An 18,835-nucleotide genomic window follows, 5' to 3' on the forward strand; every position below is an offset into this window, starting at 1 on the left:
AATAATATGGCACTTTGGTCAAAATTTAATGCAAATTCCTTCTTTAAATCTGAATCAGTGGATAATCATTCATTATACTCAGTCCCAAGTATGTTAATCGGTAATCAGTGAATTCACAGTGAATTCAACTGAAGAATCAATGAAACGTAGAATTCCTAACTTTGCTAACCTTACTTTAATATATTCAATGGTAGCACTGGCATACAAATATCGGGGTATTTTAATTATACAATTCTAAACTTCTTTTTTTTTTTCAATAGAATTTCCCGATAATATACTTGGGACTGATATGTGAATACAATGAATATTCACTGATTCAGATTTAGAGAGCTTCTTCGTAGAGAATATACTGCACGAAGACAATTCGGGACAATTTCGGGAATTCGATATCCTTGGTGCGCTTTGGTGAATTGTGACGGGCTATTAAATATCACGAATCTCCCTTCGAATTGCTGCAATACTATCAGTCTAATAGCCATTAACGGCTGTGTAAAGGTAAAACATTGTTGACTCACATGTCAAATTCCTGTGCGCGTTAGCTGAACATTTCATTAGCGTACTGCATCTCGAGTTCTGTGGCGTGTAGTATTTATTACAATAACACCATAGACACCGTCGTGACACGTTGACGGTAACGACGAAAGTTCGCACACGGCAAGACTAATGTCGTTAGATCACTCGCCATCGGAAGTCCCTATACATATAATTCATCTCTCGTAAATTCACGCGGAGTTCTGACCGAGTTCCTCGCGAACCCTTCGACCGGCTACGTGCCACGTAACGATATTGATAATTCAACCCTCTATTGTGGCGGCACTTAATCCCGTTAGAACTCAATCAATCCACCATAATACCCTTCGAGGATACGTACACGATAGCGATCGTCTCTCGTCTCAGATTCCACGTGATCGATCCGCAGTCGTTTGATCGCAGATCGATCACGTATCTTAATGTGTATTCTGAAAGAATCGGCTAGAAAATATTTAAATACAATGTGGCTTCGTTATTTTGATCGTGACAATTTTTCGTATCACTTTTTATCTTTAGCTTTGTAATATTTTAACTGTTCGAAATAGCATCAAGTTTGTACTGTGAGCTCGACAAAAAACGCCAACTATCTCTGATGGAAACGTGAAAATATTTTTTTCCTGAAAAATTTATATCTTGTAGGAAATCCACGTGAAGCGCTTGATTGTTTGCGAAGCTCGTTAAAACTCGCGGAGCGAACGTTTCTATCGAAAGCGGGCGATGGCACACGCGGGGGCGTGCGCAAAGGAAAATGGGTTAATGCGGATCTACGTGCGCGCACACGTGAATCAATTTGTGAATCTATATTTGCGCCGCCGTCCCGCGCCGTACCATTTCGAGAGAAGTTACTGACATCGTGTCTCGCCGTGTCGCTTCGCGTCGTCGGAAAAATATCGCGAAGGCAGTGTGCCGATGCGATGGGCGCGTCAATCAGCTTACGAACGGAAAATCGAAAGGACTAAAAAAAGCAGAAGCCCGAGAGTGGGCTTTCGCAAGTTTACACGAGTGCAGCAAACGTTACGATGGACGTCGACAGTGGCAATCTTGTCCGCGTAAATTTGACATCTTAATGCCCATTTCCACCAATGTAGATTAACTCTAATCTCGGTTCAACTTGCTCTTCGTCTTTTTCGAATTCTTAGAACCAGAAAAGGACAGAGAGTAAGTCGAAATGAGATTAAAATTAGTCAGGATTGTCACAAAAATGGAAATCAAGGAAATCAGGGAAACGTCAGGGAAATTAAAAACCGTCAAGAAAATCAAGGAAAAGTCAGAAAATTTTGCAAAATTTTCTAGTAAATTAAAATTCTTCATTTCAAAGAAGTTTGATATGCGTACATCACCTGCGTATTGTAATTTTGAAATATGTATTGTACTACTAACTTAACAATTAAATGCAAGCAGTGTTAGTAACATTAATAGTAATTTCCATTGCTATGTTAAATTGCTGTCTCAACAAAATATTTAACGGTTTCCAAATAAAAAATACAAAAAATTTCAAATTATTATTGGAAGTCAGGGAAAATCATAAAATTTTGTCTGGAAAAGTTATGAAATTTTAGAACGAGGAATTTGGCAAAAATTAATTTACATTGTTAACCTACATTAATGGAAACTGGCATAAATGATGCACTTTCCTTATGTCAGAATATTTATATATCACGATTATTCACACAACGAGATGAGAATTTTGTATAGAAAGTTGCATATCGCAATTATTCGTAACGAAATGGGAATTTCGTATGGAAAGGAAATATGAAAGGAAAGAAAATGAACATGAGAATATATTGTATCTCAAATCTTAATCTTTTTACATGTGACTTTATATCCGAAACCTGTCAAATGTTAATCTTTAGTTGCCTATCTTCCATACTATTGTGAGATGAGCGAATACAATCCTGAGATATATTAGCATAAACATGATATTTCAGTTGTAATGATTATTAGAGTCATTTCTGATGCTCAGCGCGCACCCTCGTCTACGAATAGGAGATGATTCAGCTGCCTTTAAAGCGTCTGGGCCGACAGAGCAAAAGAACAATGCAGTACGATCGGCGCAGAGGATTGTCGTGCGTGTGCAACACACAAAGCAGGTTTGCACGCGTGTTTAACGAGCGTCTGCGTCGCACGTGATGCCCGAACTATCTATGAATAAACGTGCGCGAACCTGCAGATCATTCAACACCGATCACCTGGATTTCACGAACGTGGAATGCGAAATATCAATTCGCACGAGATCGACTGACGTGCGTTCGAGAAATGAAGTACTGTCCTTGACCATAGTAATATTTTTGCGTAGATACTAAGACTTAATATACTTCTACAGGTATTAATATTTTATATAATCAATCGTTTTCAGATCTTAATTTGGCGAAACGATCATTTTTTAATTGGTCATAATTTAAAACTTCTTGCTATCCCCCGCGTGCTAAGAAACTTAATATATCTCCGCAAGAATTAATACTTCAATCGATCGTCTGCAGCTTCAGATCTCAATTCGATGAATTGATTAATTTTTAGTCCCTTGTGACTTAAAACTTCTTAATAGCCCGTATGTTAAGAATCAATATACCTCCATAGGAATTAATACTTCAATCGCTCGCGTCTGCAGTTTCAGATCTTAATTCGGTGGAATGATTAATTCTTAATCGCTTGTAACTTGAAACTTCTTGGGATTCCTGCCAAAGAATATTACCGTCCAATGTCTCTATGATTTAAAGCAGCGATTTAAATGCAGGGCTTTTAAACAATCTGTATCTGTGTATGAGTATTTGCATAAGTATCCTATGTAATAATTTTTCCCGACAAAGAGTCTTTGATGTCCGATACCTTTGTTCCTTGTTAAGTGCTAAGTATTCTTGCCAGCTAACAATAACGACTTTGATGTCCTTACAGAATTCGCGGAACACCGTCTTAAAAGAGTTGAACCTATTACCACTGTTGTTCGCCTCTAGTGGACGGTCTGCTAATGGTAAAACCTATTTTAAACAGAGACAGAATATATGCGACAGAAATTTCTTCTACTCCGATATTTCCCACTCGAATTCTTCGCTCAGTTAAGTCTGTCATTTAAATTAGGTATTTCTCAATTATTTCCTCTTTAGCTATTTTTGATATCAATTCCTCTCAAGTTGCAATTAATCATTTCTGTTAGAACGAAGGAAAAATAACTTTATAGAAAATTGTTTAGCTAATTTTTTCTTTCATTCAGAAAACATTTTACAAAATAATCGTGCACTTAATCGCAACTTTGCTAATCGAATTTTTAGCGAGCATTAATTTTCCTAGTTTCTTCTCATCACGATCATAATTACCTCGATTAGAGATCCTCAAGTAAGAAATTGGACACCATGCTTGGTCCATCTTTTTCAGGACCTACTTAAGATAGAATGAGATCGATTGTACATAAGATAGAATGATATCCATGCATCTATCTCATTCTATCTTAAACAAGTCTTGAAAAGTACGATTAGTGGATTAATCAGAAGTTATCTAAACAGTGTCTAATCTTTTAAGGATCTTTAGCGTCGACATATCCGCGGCTCCCTTAACGATCCTACGAACGAAATAGACATGAAAATCCGTAAAGTTCGACCGGTATCGATGCCTATCCCAGGAAAAATTTAACATGATCCGCTTTAATTTTACGAAGTCTGCTCGATGGCTTAGTGGGGAATAAGAGACGTATATCGATAATTTATTCCTTCGGCTGCAGTAGCGATTTTTCTAACGTGTCAGCGACACTTTTACCGCTATATTTTATATGTCCGCCCGCATGCACGACCGCGTCGATGCAGCTGCTCTTGATGCGCGCTACGTCTCCTCGTCAAACACGGGAAGGTAATAATAATAATAATATACGTCGTGTTGGCGCGCGAGAATCGATATACAAGATGCATACATAAATAATCTCTCTCCACTTGGCCGCGAACGTGGCTGACTCGGCATATGAGCGATACTTCCGATGTCGCGTCGAGAAAAAAAATCAAACGTCATCGTTCGCCTGCGTGGCGTGACGAACGTATTGGTTACGCAAAATGTACGTAGATCATATATTAATGATATTATATAATGATATGGAGATACAACTTGATGGTATATTTCGTAAAAATTCAAGGAAAAATTCCACATAAAAGGAAACGTAATGAAGAAGCTACTTGAATTATTCATAATTATCCAAGCGCACACGGGATACGTTTCTCGTTCGTTTAGACATATTACGACGAGGATAAAGGGGTTTTAAAACGGATAGCTTTAATTTCTCGGACGCAGTTGCGCCACGGGAGATGCACAGGAAGGATAGGAGACAACAGCGGTCGATATCCAGCGGCAAGGCTGTCGCTTGGCCTGCGAGGTCCACGCTTATCTATTATGTTCTGGATACGGCCATTGCGAACAATAACCACCGTACTGCGGTGAGATTCGAATTTGTCGTCCAATACGCCGCATTGTAGCACTGGCGCGAAACAGCCGTGTAATCTCGGCATACTTTATTAACTGGGCCAACGTAATTTGCGCAACAGAAAGAGAAACAGAGTTCTTGCTACGAAAATAGTTTAACGTACCGCTATTCGTAATTACAATACTGAGAAAAATGTTCTGATTGTATCAACAAGAGATGCGAACAAAATGCATTCTGATTACATTCCAAGCAGAATTCTAGTTATTGTAATTGAATTTCGAGTTATCTCAACTAGAATGTTTGATAGGTTTAATTAATATAACCCATTTTCACATTATATGGTTACCTAAAAATTAAAGATTACCAAGAAATGAACAAAGTGTAGCTTGTATTTGACTTCTGCACTGAAGAGGACTCAAATTTAGAGCTGAAACGTTTGCAATTAACTTCGTTGGTAAGTATATTCCAATTATTTGCGAATTATATTTTATAGCATTATGTTATTTATGCATTAACAACGGAGGCTTAAATTTACTTACATATATTTGATTTATTCTTAGAGCCACAAAATTGTTTATTTTAATTTGAATAAATTTTGTTGATTAATTTCTCGGTCTCTTTAATCTTTAATCTTTAGGTAACTATACTTATATTGTGAAAACGGGTTATATAATTAAATCTATCAAACATTCTAGTCGAGACAATCAGAAATTCAAACAATAACTACAGTTATGGAATTAAATCATACATTATGAAAATAGACCTAATTTGTACCTTTATAGATTTTTTTCCAGTGACTGCATCCATGAATGCAATATTTTCATAGCTAAAAAATCCGTTTTTGGGAGGAAAATGATTGAGATTACTTGTGAATTTGCATTTTGCGGTTAAATTTCATTTTAATATTTATCTCGCATTTTTGACGCACGCGAGATCAACACCATGTATCCACTAACCGACTTTGAAGTTTACAGCGACGAGTGCTCTTCTTCAACGGCGCTCTCGCGACTAAAAACTTTTCCTCGCATCAGAATGAATACAACGACGTGAATCGAGGCGTGTCTCGCTAGTAGAGTAAAAGAAATGGCTTACCTTCTGAGTAAACGTTTGAATTTGAAAATACACAGAAAATTTTCTCGTTATAATATTAGAGATATGACGCTAAGTAATTTAATTAAGTTCAGCATAAATTACTAAGCATATCATTATTGCCGAGGATGCGGCCATTTTTGCGGTTCTTCTTATATTATTTTATTTTTAGTTTGTCAAGTACCTACTTAGCTTACACACTGTTATTAAGCACTTATTTTATGTTTAGACTTTTATTATAGTATGCTTGTAAACTATAATAAAAGTATAATATAAGAATTTTGTATAGGCTTGGATGGGCTTGTTCTCATAACTTCTCCTCATTATATTTCAAAGAAAAAATCTCTCGTTATCCGCGTTTCCGACAGTTTTAACTTAAGCGTCGGGGATAGAACACGTCACAATTTTAGTACCCCACATAAAAGTCCATATCTCATCGTTACGACGTTTTATATCCTTTCCCATTTCTCTTGAAAACAGATCCAAATTACTTACGTAATATCTGTGATTCAGTGACATCTCTTCTTTGTATCTTCGTCAGCTACTATCCTCGCCTAGGAATTAGCGTGTCACGGAGATCTTCACAGAGTCGCGATCGATGGGACTGCTCACGATTTCCATACCTCTCTTCGTTCGCTAGCTAGTCGATATTCGAAGTGTCCCAGGTGTCCTCGAAATGCTCTGTCTTCGCGGGAAGGTACACGGAGCGAAGTTTCTCGGGAAACGAGCGTCTCCTCCACGCGGGAACAACGGAGGATATTTCGCGCGCGCAATCGATACGTCGCTATCTCCTTCCCACATGGGCAGTGTTATCCTTTCCTCGGGGGCGCGATATCAGTCTTACATATTTATTGTCTGGATTCCACACTTATCTCTAGCGTCGTCATTATTGTCGCTTTTGCTTGCGATTGTTTCCTATACATCTGGGTCATACGTCGTCGTCGTCGAGCTATCTCGTTTCTTCTCGGTTCTCTCGTACCATCTACGTGGCACAGATTTTATTTCGTCGTCCGAAAGGCTGTCCTGCGAAAAGGACCCCAGAGTGTTGAAGAACATTGCGTTTTAACATCTCAAAGTCGGCACGGAATCGCGCGACCGCATTTTTTCGTTTCTAGTCTGGGTAGGAACGAATCGTTTTAACTGCGAAAGCCACGCTTTTATTTAATATGTACTGTTCCTCCAAGTCGAGTTATATTCACAAGATACTTGGTGATTCGCTCGCGCTGGAAAATATTACAAACAATAAAAATTTTAATGCGGACTCGGAGGTAGAAATGTTACGTATATTTTGAAGTGAAAGGAATCTCTCTCTCTCTCTCGCGAATAAAATATATTAAATTATATACGACAATAGAGACAGAAAAATTATATTCGATGCTTATACTTTGACAACATAGTTTTATTTATAACTTCGCTTATAATTTTCGTAAAAATGAACTTATTATAATTTTAATCACAACGCCAGTCATTGTTTTTAGAATTACTGGCGTTGCGTTTGAAACAAAATTACAATAAGTTTACGATATCAAGCAAATATAGATATATATCTTTATTAATAAAAAGAGTTATAAGCAATGGAAAAAGTATTGGGAAAATACTAGAAAAAAACCGAGTGTGTTATTATATTACAAAGATATCGCGTTTAAAGATTATTTATCAATTTATTTCGTTATACATTATTTTTTTTATGAAATAAACGGAGAAACATGAAAGATAAAAAATTTCTCACATATTTTAAGATACCTATATATTTTTTCGATTGTATCGTTGTCAAGCACTTTTACGCGAACACGCATTTGAAATTCGTATTTCTAACATCTTTTCTCGGTCGTCCACGACCCGTGTCTTATCGTATCGGGTCGACTAATAGTGCACAAGTATAAATATAGTGTGCATGCAAAACGTCACTGGTCGGGGCTTTTAACTCCGCCTGTAAAAACGTCGCAGTCCATTAGCAGTGCCGTCGACGATGCGACGTCACTTCGCGCGGCGCGATGCAAAAATTCAACGCGCTTCTCCGCGCCCGCGGTCGAGGAATGCACGGTCCGGTTATTATCCGTGCTGTCCGTAACGAAACGGAAATAAAATCGGACGCGACACGGAGAGTATGCCTTATGGCTCGTCCGAGGCGTTTTAAAAAAATACAGCGTCCGTCGGCATGCAAAGCGTGACACGATTCCTCGAAATATTCCGCCGGCGTGATCACGCGCTTTTTATCAGCTGTCCATTTTACATAACGGAAAGCTATCTTCGATGACAGAAAATAAGGTTTGTTCGACATAATAATTTCTTTTTCTATCTCATTATTATTTCATTATTAATACTATATGAATTTTTACGAAAGGTGAGCAATCAATATCGCACTTAGAAAAATATTTTGTACTATGAACTAAAATGTTGGTATAACAACAAAAATTTGATTGGGGGGAATATGCTGAAGAAAATTTTTTAATTAAAATGTACCGAATAAAATTTTAATTTTATGCGAACTAAATTGTTCAGTTGATATAAACAAATATTTTTGTTATTTACAAAGCAAAAGAATGTATATAGGTAACTACATTTTTATTATATAAACAAGATATTTTATTATTATTAAAAATTGCAACTGAAGTAAACAATTTTGCTGAAAGCATGCTAATTTTTTTTTCTTAGTGCGATTAATTACATGATTGCTGAAGACTAAGAAGTGTTTATCCAATAATTATCGGCAAACTCGTGAGGGCAGTCTTGCAGGAGACAAAATATTTTTCGCAATCCGACGCGATGGAATTCTGCCGGTTAGACAGATCGGCGGCGTCAAAGATAGAGCGACTCGCGTATCGTACTGACTATTGTTCCTCTCGTTCCAAGATTACGAAGTGATGCTGCTGCTGCCGCTGCCAATATCGGGACCGTCGACGCAATATCGGGTCACGAAGTCCAGTCTCATGTCCCTGGCAGCAGCTAGCCGATAACTCACGCGACGCACTGGCGACGGCCATTAATTCGATTGAATTTACCCGTAATTACCGTCGGATTAACTGGCGATTTTGATTCACGGGGTCGCCATCCCCGTACGCTAAAATAAAACGTTTGACAAAGGATTTCGTCGAGCGATTTGTTCTGTCTTTCGATCTTATTTCTTACTTCCTCTCGTTATTTTTTATTCCTCATCCATGAGGTCATCCCCGTGTTATGCTTTTATTAAACGGTTACATCATAATGAGATGATTTTCAACCGTAATTTTACTCAGTTTCAACCTTCTACTATACAATTAAAAAGCGGAATGGCAATAACAATTCGTGAAACTGTATAATTTTGTCACGTACTTTATCGACATATGTAACGCGCGAAATTTTCGAACACGAGTGACTTCTCGACGAAGAGGTTTATATTAAACGATTCAAGACGTATATAGGCTCGATTATAGATTATACGAACGTTGATCGATCATCTAAAGATCGATCCATTGGTCCCGTTTTTTTAATACAATATTTAACTTTAAAAACGACAGTCGATTGCGACAGTCGATTAGCGTGTCAAATTCTTTCAGTCTATAATTGCATTTTCTTTACACCGAGAAAAAAATATAATCAATTTTAATAAATATTTAGTTTAATACTATCAACTAAACATTTGCTTACAGTAACCAAATTTCTATTCAATAAAGACAGCGATTGTTAAATCAAATTAATGGTTCTTGTATCAAATAAATACATCTTTATATTTAATAAATATTCAGGTGGCACATTTAACTAAATATTTATTAAAATACAAAAATTTTCACGTGTCTCCCATATCGCAACAACACCGAGTAATCCTCTTCATTAATCAGTATTGTATAGCCACGTAATATGAATAATTATCTTTTACGTAACGGTTTAAAGCTAAATACACGCTATCTTTCAATCGGCTATCAGCGATTCCATTTCATTTATCGAAATATTGCAGACTTACGATGACACATTGTTTATGCAGTATTTTTACAAAATTGGCTGCAAGTCGTGCCTTTGCATCGGGGTACATTGTTCGCGATGCGAGGAAATCGGTCGATTTTATCGCGAACGATTTATTTCCGATCTCCATAAAGCGTAATCGGTGCAGCGTGTCTATCTAGTGCGACTAGCGATCGATCGATCGAACATCAATTACGCAGAACACGTGACGCCGGCAGAAACGTTGTATTTTCCGCAACGCCCGCGGCGGAATTCCACCGGTCTGTCGATCGTTAATTTAAAAAACATACATCATCTCTCTCTCTCTCTCTTGCTCTCTTTCTCTCTACAGCTGTTGATACGCAATCCTCTTTTAATCCGCGTGTGTTCCAACATAACCATCATGTAATACCTAGTGCATAACCGTCATATATCTTCGTCCTGGGATTAAATTATTGTTTACGGTTATTGTGATCCAACGTCCAACTGTTCAGTCTCGTATTAGATATTTATACTCTCTTGACGATAAACGTCGCGAATTGCGGCCGCGATATGCCACGGTAGTTAGGGGGAAGAAAAATGAGAGACGCGTAAGAAAGAGGGACGAACAGACGGACCGGAGTAATATGTTCCGACTCGTTTGTAGGATTTGTGACGCAGCTACTGAGAGGATATAAAAAAGAGGACGCAAAGAGAGAAAGAGAGAGATAGAGAGGGGAGATATCCCTTACACTCTTCTCTTTACACTCTGTGGCAGGTTTCTACAAAGCGTTCTCTCTCTTTTTCCTCCTTCTCGCTCGCGGGGAAATAAATTATGGGACGCCGGGTGGCTCTGTGGCTGGCTGAAAAGTTTTGATCCCTGTACCGCTACGAGGAGATCTTACGACGACGGTGTCTCTCCGTGTCGACCTTTCCATTCGCGTCGCGTGAAGGATACGACCGCAATCGCGCCACGAAAATGACAATCCGTTCTTCTTATGCATGAATGAAAACACTTCCGCGTGACTTCACAATCGATCAGAATTACTTGGATGTGGATAAATCGCCGACAAACGAATTTCTCGCAAGTCACTGATCGTCGCGAGTAATTCTATTAAAAATTCACGAAATCTCCTTCGCAAAAATTTGCCGAGCGCGAGAATTCGCGAGTGTGCGAAAGTTACAATGCTCGGCGATCGGAAAATCCAATAACCGTTATTGCCGTTATTGCGTCGTCGTATTGTTCATTTGACGTTATAATTACCTACTTATTATGATGTGTGCACAGTATATTTTCCACGGTCCAGAATACTGTTAACCGTGTTCGTATACAGCATTTCGATGCGCACGACGTCGCTTCGATTGTATTTGACGTCGATGTAATAACCGTGAATGATATTCGTTAGCGTGTTTGTTTAATATCGGGAAACGCTACTCGACGTCACGTTCAATTATACTCAATTGGAAATCTATTGCAACACGCAGCGCGTGAGTTTTTGTTGAGCAGGGAGCAAAGATTGACGATGTACCGTAGATCCGTTAAAGCATGCCGGATCCGCCATTATGAATGGTCTAATTACGAGTTTTGATGTCGATCGGTCGTCGAACATTCACCGATGCTTCATCGCGACCACAAACTGAATTCACGAACGAAAGTCGAGATATTCTCGTATTTACAGAATTCTCTTTTCACTCGAAAAATATTTCCATAATAAACATTACCATCAAGTATCTTTGCAACCACTCATCAGATTAAATCTCCGCAATTTGCCTCATTTGTTGTTCTCCAGCACCTATATATTTACTTCATCTTGCTCGTTTATATCATCATTAACTCTAATTAGCCGCAATTAGAAACTTATAGGTCTTCCATTGAAATGCAGAGGAAAAATCCTTCACGGAGAAAAATGGTTGAGTAATTTTTACTTTACAAGACTAGTAAAAATACTCTGACTATTTTTGCCGCATTTATGACAAACTTTACTTGCCTGAAAGTAAAAATATCGGAGGTAAAAAGTACATTACGATTATAGTAAATCCAGTGATTGTTATATACTTTACAATAAACTATTTATTCTCAAGACTGATAAGCACGAACAACTCCCAAGGCTTTATACATTTGTATTTTTTATTGCGCAGTAAAGTAAATTTCAGCGATGAGGCAAAAAATACTCGTCGATAAAGTAAATTCTATTAAGATGTATAGATTTACTTTATGAAATTTAGAAAGTATCTGTACGGCTATATTACGATTGCTTATTTATCAGAAAAGTAAATTTTACATAAGTAGACCTGTTCCTACACGAACCTCCCAATTCCATAAAATTTATTATAGAATTCTAGCGCATATGACACTACATTTTTCTCCGTGAGCTATCGCGTCGCAGACGATTGTATTTCCGAGTAATTGGCTTGTCACCTGAGTTAGTATTCGTTCGAGTCGCATCGTCGTTTTCCTCTTTCATCGCTATACATCCGAAAAATCAAAACGACGACTATATACCGGCACTGAAACTAAACTTTTTCCATAAGCTCAGTGAGAGGAAAGTGGAAAGTACTTTGGTGGAAGCATCATACATACGCCCAGCTATACAAGCGCAATCTGCAGCATCGTGAATCCGAAATTTATCGTTCACACAGACATAGATACGTGTATACAGGATCGTCTTTCGTTTACTTTTCGCCCATCGACGCCACACTCCGACGTACGATTTACCAACGCGTCGCACGTCCGCGTGTTCGAATTATCTCTCTCGTGTGTGAGGTCCGAAACGTGCCTCCAAATTTTAATTACGAATTTTCTTTTAGAAAAAAAGCAACTATGGTTCTCTCACGTAAGCCGAGGATAGCCGGATAAGCCTGTCATAAAAAGGAATAATCGCGTATCAGTGAGTCGAATTGTAATATTGTGAAATTTATTGGACATATATATAGTAGCTGCCAAAAGTTTCCGACCAGTAAATAATTTTATTGTATTGCTTATTTTCAGATAAAAAATCTTTACAAATAAAGGTCCGGTACATACAATCACTTTATAATCTTAATATATTTAATATATGGTATTTAAAATATCGTGTTCTTAAGTTGATTATAAGAAATTTTTAATAATTTAGAGTATAAATTGAAAAATAGATTGACAAAAATGATTTGTAAAATTTTATATGTTCATCGAAAATTTTTGGCAGCTACTGTACATTTGCGTATTAAATATATCTTACTCATTTCATCATATAGTGAAATCAAATTTAAAAAATTTGTTCATCATTCTATAAATGGAAAAGAACTCTGTCCATTGTGCACTGCATTTATTTGAGAATATTACGATAATATTATCGATTCTGGATTAATTATAATTGATAAGCGAACGGACAAGAGCGAACTGTGCGATACGGTATGTTCTTACTACGTGTTGCGAACATTAATCTTACCGATTTTACCGTACGGTTATCGCGAGCATGATTGCCATGATTTTACGCGGAACAGAGAAATCATGTTGTCGCGAAAAATCGCGCAATACACGGCGATAATGCAGATAGAGTGTAGACAAAAGCCCCGATGTGCATTAAACGCCCACGCGGAATCACGCGCGTGTGTATCTACTCTGTAAATGTCTCCATTGTAAATGGATTCTGTCTTGCACGCGAATTACCGTAACTCATCCCCCGTGAACGTGTCAGAGGCCGGATTGAATCACGCATTAAATCAGTTGTCGTTGCAGCGACGATTAATTTAAATTAACATGCGAGCACGCACGCATGTACGCGCGCAGAAATCTCACGCTAGAATTTAGGGCGCATCGAGAATTCAAGATCTTCATTTCCTAAATGCTGAGAATGCCTTATGAAAAGTACACCGTGCAAAAATCGTCGTGTACACCAATGTTGCGAAGGTCAGTGCATCGGAGCCGCGACGCGGAATTCGATATTCCATTCCTCAAAGGTTGATATCTGACATTTGCTTTCGACATCAGCTTGGCAATGAACGTGCAATCCTCGCGGAAATTTTACCGATTTTTTATCACAGTCATTGCATAACCGCCGATTTTTCGTTTTTAGTTCACTATAATATGTGTCATTTTAAATCAAAGATTTATTTTTATGAATTTTATTGTGAAAATTTAATAACGGAATTTAAAGCTTTAAAATGATCCTAATCTAAAGAGGTTTAATTTAAAATAGATTCAAAGCTCTTTTTTTTATCCACGTTGAGATTATAATGCATATCGCATTAAAATATGTATTTATGGCGTGTCAGTGGAAATGATAAATACTGTAATAACTTAACGATCATCGCGAGCACGTAACTTAATGTTATCGCTTATGGTCGTGGAGCGGAAAATCAGCGGTCGCTGTTGATAACGAAACGAGAGAGAGAGAGAGAGAGAGAGAGAGAGAGAGAGAGAGAGAGAGAGAGAAAGCGGCCGCTCTGCTCTTTCTCTGCAGATTAAATTCTTCGATCGATCGCCGAACGTAAAATGAAAGGATCTACAGGGAAGAGGTAGAGAGAGCAAGAGAGTGGGAGTTCTTCTCTACGTCCCTGGTAACGCTTCAAGTTTGTACGGACCAATAACCTTCCAGAACGCTATTAAATCGTATGATAAACCTCGCACATCGCCGGAGCTTACGCGGCCGGGATATAAAACGACGGGGAAAAGGTCGCGCCGGTGTACAATAAGTAAGCCCCTCGTGCCAGTGAATTTTTGCTGACGCGAGACAATGCGACGCGACGCCGCGCGCGCCCATGATGCAGCTGTTACCGATGGACCGATGTGCAACACTGCACCGACATGCTCTTCTTTTTAAAGCGACATGAAGCCCCGCGATCCCGCCCGGAAACCCAAACCACTCCGTGCCCCTCCATCGAAAATAATTCATATCGATATCAACTTTCCAACCAATTAGAAAACTAATTTCTCATTTTGTCTCTTAGCTATGCCTCTTTAATCAGCGCCGAGAATCCCGTTAGTTTAAATTTATTGATACAATTCATCTCACCGTTCTAATTTCTCGCAAGTCTCTTTTTGCGTGTCACATTTTAATTTCAGATAAATAATCATTGTTAAATCCTTAATGTCAAATTGTATCCAATTTGAGTTATTTTTAATCATTTCTATAAGTCGCCACTGATCTCACTCGATGTGTCGTTAATTTAACTAAAACAATAGATTTAAATGATTTAACTAAAAAAATGCATTAAATCTGACTGAAATATTTAGTTTATTATTTACTAAATAAGGTTATTTACTTTGAAACTAATAGAAATGGGGGGGGGATTGATTTACATTTTAACACATCACGGAGGTTAAAAATAACAAAACATTATTTAAAGCGTTTTCAAGGGATTGAGTTACCATTGTTCTTTTGATATTTAACAGTGATGTTCCCCGTTTTTACATTCATATGTAAAAGAAAAATCGCAGTCTGCTTCAAACGATTTCGCTGGCATAGCCTTTAAACCCGCGTCTTAAACTCCGATACAGTGTAACATCGATATCGTCGCGTGCATCTCTAGCAAAAAACCATTAATCATCCCAATACCGTTTAGTCACGGCGTTTCCTCGAGATCAATGTGAGATCCGTGACCGATCGACGACTAAGCCCCGATCTGGCGATTCCGTGCCGCTTCTAATCTCCCTTGCTTCACTCGCAATGAATAGAGCGTCTCACCTACGCCATGCGATTCTCATGCATTCCCGATCGGCTGCGAGACGAGACTGAGAAGATTGCGTGGGCGAGTCGCGGCACGCGGGTGCAGCTGCATCGACTGGTCAATGCATCCGCAGCGGCGGGTGATTAATCACCTTGCTCCGGTTTCGACGAGATGCACTTCCTTCCCCCTGGTAGTCCGCATTGCGCGCGCGACGCCGTTAAAAGGGAACGAAGACAGAAAAGAAAAAGAAAAGGAAAGATCTCTCCCCTTCCCTCCCTGTAGCGGCCAACCAGTCCACGATTTTTCAGTCTCGCGGAATCGACGACGAGAGTTCTTCCGTCCGTTCCGTGCCACGCGACCAGATCTCCTCTACGGGGTTCTCTCGTCTTCGCTCTTCTCTACCGAGGACCAGCCGATCGCGCGATCGACCGTCGTAATAAAAATGCGATCCTCGTCGCGCCGTGTGGAATCATCCCGTCCTCCGCTTCTACCTCGACGAGGCAGATCGACGCGCGGCGGATTATGCAAAGCCGTCTTGCTCGTCGTTCGTCGTTGGTACTCGTTCCACGAAATACACTCGCGCGTTCACCTCCATCCATTATCGGCCGGATCGAGTATTCTCCTCCCGAACGCTCTGTGGAATCGAGAGGCGCGAGTTGTTAGCCTCGCGAGGTCGAGATCACGCCCGTATTGCCGGTTTGGCCGCGTAACGATCATACCCGTGTATAATCGTTAAAACCATTCGCAGCGACGCGAATGCACTTGGTCGTTTGCGCGTGACGCAACAAATTGTTTTCTTATAATTCCGTACACTGAAAAAATATCCTAAATTTTACTAAATATTTGAATAGAAAAAATAAATATTTGAATTAACTAAATATTTATTAAATATAAAGGTATATTTATTTGAAACTATTAATTTGTGATTTAGTTATAATTTTTTTATCAAGTAAATATTTATTTAGTGTAAACGTTCAGTTAGTACTGAATAAATAAATATTTATTAAAAATTTAGTGCATTTTTTCTCAGTATGTACACGAAAAAGTCTCCGATACCACGAAAGATAAATATTATTGAAAATCCACAAATATTTAAAAAAAAATTCAATATTAGAATGTGGATAGAAAGAACGCTTATTAATTTTAAAATTTGAGGATACACGAGAGAGAAACTCGAAGATCCAACTTTTGAAAGCCGGATGTACAGATGGATGAATTTAAATCCTGTCTTTAAGAAGCTTGCCTCGGTAAAAGGAAATTTTTCTCTCCGAGGCATCGTGCTCGACGAGATATGTCACTGTATTAGCCCCAAACACAGACGCACGTTAATCGTATTGGCAGTTTTTATTTGTAATTATCTCAAAATGCTTATCTTAATATATCAAGGCTAATAAAAAAATAATTCAACGAACGAACATTTTCATTTATTTTTCATCTATATCATTAACTTTGTTAATTAAGTGTTTTTGCGCAAACAGGAAAGATTCGTTCTATAACTCTTCACTTTCGTAGCTTTTACGATGCTCCTTATTTCTCGATCGTTTTTGTTTTTACGAGAGAAAGAGAACAGAATCGATCGTTAAGCGTTCGCCTAATGGTTAATCAATCAGCTGCTGGTCATTTAATCCTGATTTTCCCCGGTTCGAAATTTCGCGTTCAATTGATTCCGCAATTTCATTTACTTCTCGCATTTTCCCCGGGAATGTAAATGCTCCATTAATTCACGGGTCGTGCGATTCAAGAAATTCCCTCGAAGCGTTAATTGTCGCTCCGAGAGTAGTCTCGCGTTTCTTCCAGAGATTACTGTTCCGAAACACTCTTGTTTAATCAAGCACGAGTAAATTCTTTTTGATCGTCGCTTTATTGAGCGGCGACCGAATCTAGCGTTAGTTAAATCGACATGAAGCGACCAAGTGCAACTTGCGTCACGTTAGCTTTGGCAATTATTATGCGTACGACGACGATCGATCATATGACACTGTCGCTTCCGGAGGTGTTTGATTTTCTCCTCTCCGCCCGATTCATCCGCCAGCTACCTGCACAATTTCGCAACGATTCCGAGCGACGCCGAGGGACACCAAAAGGAACGGGATAATCTCGAAAGCACTTCGAAGCGAAAAATTCACGTCGCTAGGTTGAAAAAAGCACGAACGATTTTATTGATCGTGGGATTAATTGATTAGTGGATTGCACGATCTCGAGCCTCGGCTTGGTCGAGGCGATTTCATATAACGATTTTAAGATGTTATACCGCAGCATCCATGCAGTTACGAAGATACCCGCGTTACTTTCTTGATTATTGCACACACCTCTTCCGTTGTTGTTCAGCGTGCGTGTATTGCGTGTGCGTGTATATCACCAGCTCGCCGCACTCGCGTCGCATCGGCCTGACACCCGCGTTGTACCTATCGCAGTCGCGAGAGCAGCGCTGTTTTCGCTCCTCCGTGAAAAAACGTCCCCCGTGAGTCTTGCAGAGCGAGACTTTAACCCTCTCTCGGAACACAACGCGAGAAAGCAGAAGGTACAGGAACGGAAGGAGGAGACGGTGGAAAAGGAGGTGGAGAACGAGGGTTGCGACGGAAGCGCGACCCAAAGTCCACCCTCTCGCGCTTCCTCGACCTGCTGCTGGCGTGCCACCCGGCTACCACGACGACCGGGACGTACATACCCGGCGATGAATCGCGGCCAACTGAGAGAGGGAGAGAACGCAGCCCCCTAGACACTACCCCGTCGGGTTGGCTGTGGCATCGCGCACGAAAACCCCCTGCGCATAACCCCCTTCTCCCCCCTCGACAACCACCCCGTCGCCTCCGCCGTGCACGGATCCGCATGTTTTGTACGTGCGGGGGTAAGTAGGGGACGAGGAAGTAAGGGGAAAAAGGGGGATTGTGAAGAGGAAACCCGGAGAGACGCGATGTGAGAGAGAGAGAGAGAGGGGGAGGGGTTGGACTGCCTCAGGGTTACAATGACCGAGTGGAGTTACTGGGTTAGGTCTGGGTTAGTTCAGATGGATCGGGGATCCTTACAATGTACGGAAAGGGGTAGGTCGAGGCGCCCCACAGTTAGGAAAGAACGGAAGTGGGTGGCATTTGTTGGCTTGTTCGGAAAGTTCCGGCGTATATTTTTCAATCGATGTAATGCTTCGCTTTTTAAGTGGCTGTTCGTTTCGCACGTGTCGCTTCCGCTTTCCCGTTTCTCGAAGGACGAGATCCAGCGAGTTTTCTGAAATCGAATAAGTTAGGTATAAGGACATCACGAACTAGAATAAAG

At 39.6% G+C, this 18,835-nt stretch overlaps 1 protein-coding gene across 1 annotated transcript in view; it reads right to left on the reverse strand.

Annotated features, from left to right (window-relative positions):
* LOC108721251 (facilitated trehalose transporter Tret1-2 homolog) overlaps nucleotides 1–18,031 on the reverse strand; it is a 70,605-nt gene extending 52,574 nt beyond the window's left edge. Inside the window, exons 1-2 of the mRNA XM_018445691.1 lie at nucleotides 17,875–18,031; nucleotides 6,515–7,037 (exon numbers count right to left, since the gene is read on the reverse strand). Of these exons, the coding sequence (XP_018301193.1) occupies nucleotides 6,515–6,538 (24 nt within the window). The 5' untranslated portion in view covers nucleotides 6,539–7,037; nucleotides 17,875–18,031. The remainder of the gene's footprint in view (nucleotides 1–6,514; nucleotides 7,038–17,874) is intronic.
* Nucleotides 18,032–18,835: the final 804 nt, after the last annotated feature.

This window comes from Mycetomoellerius zeteki, unplaced genomic scaffold (genome assembly GCF_001594055.1).
Source record: "Mycetomoellerius zeteki isolate Tzet28-1 unplaced genomic scaffold, Tzet1.0 scaffold164, whole genome shotgun sequence".
Classification (NCBI taxonomy): domain Eukaryota; kingdom Metazoa; phylum Arthropoda; class Insecta; order Hymenoptera; family Formicidae; genus Mycetomoellerius; species Mycetomoellerius zeteki.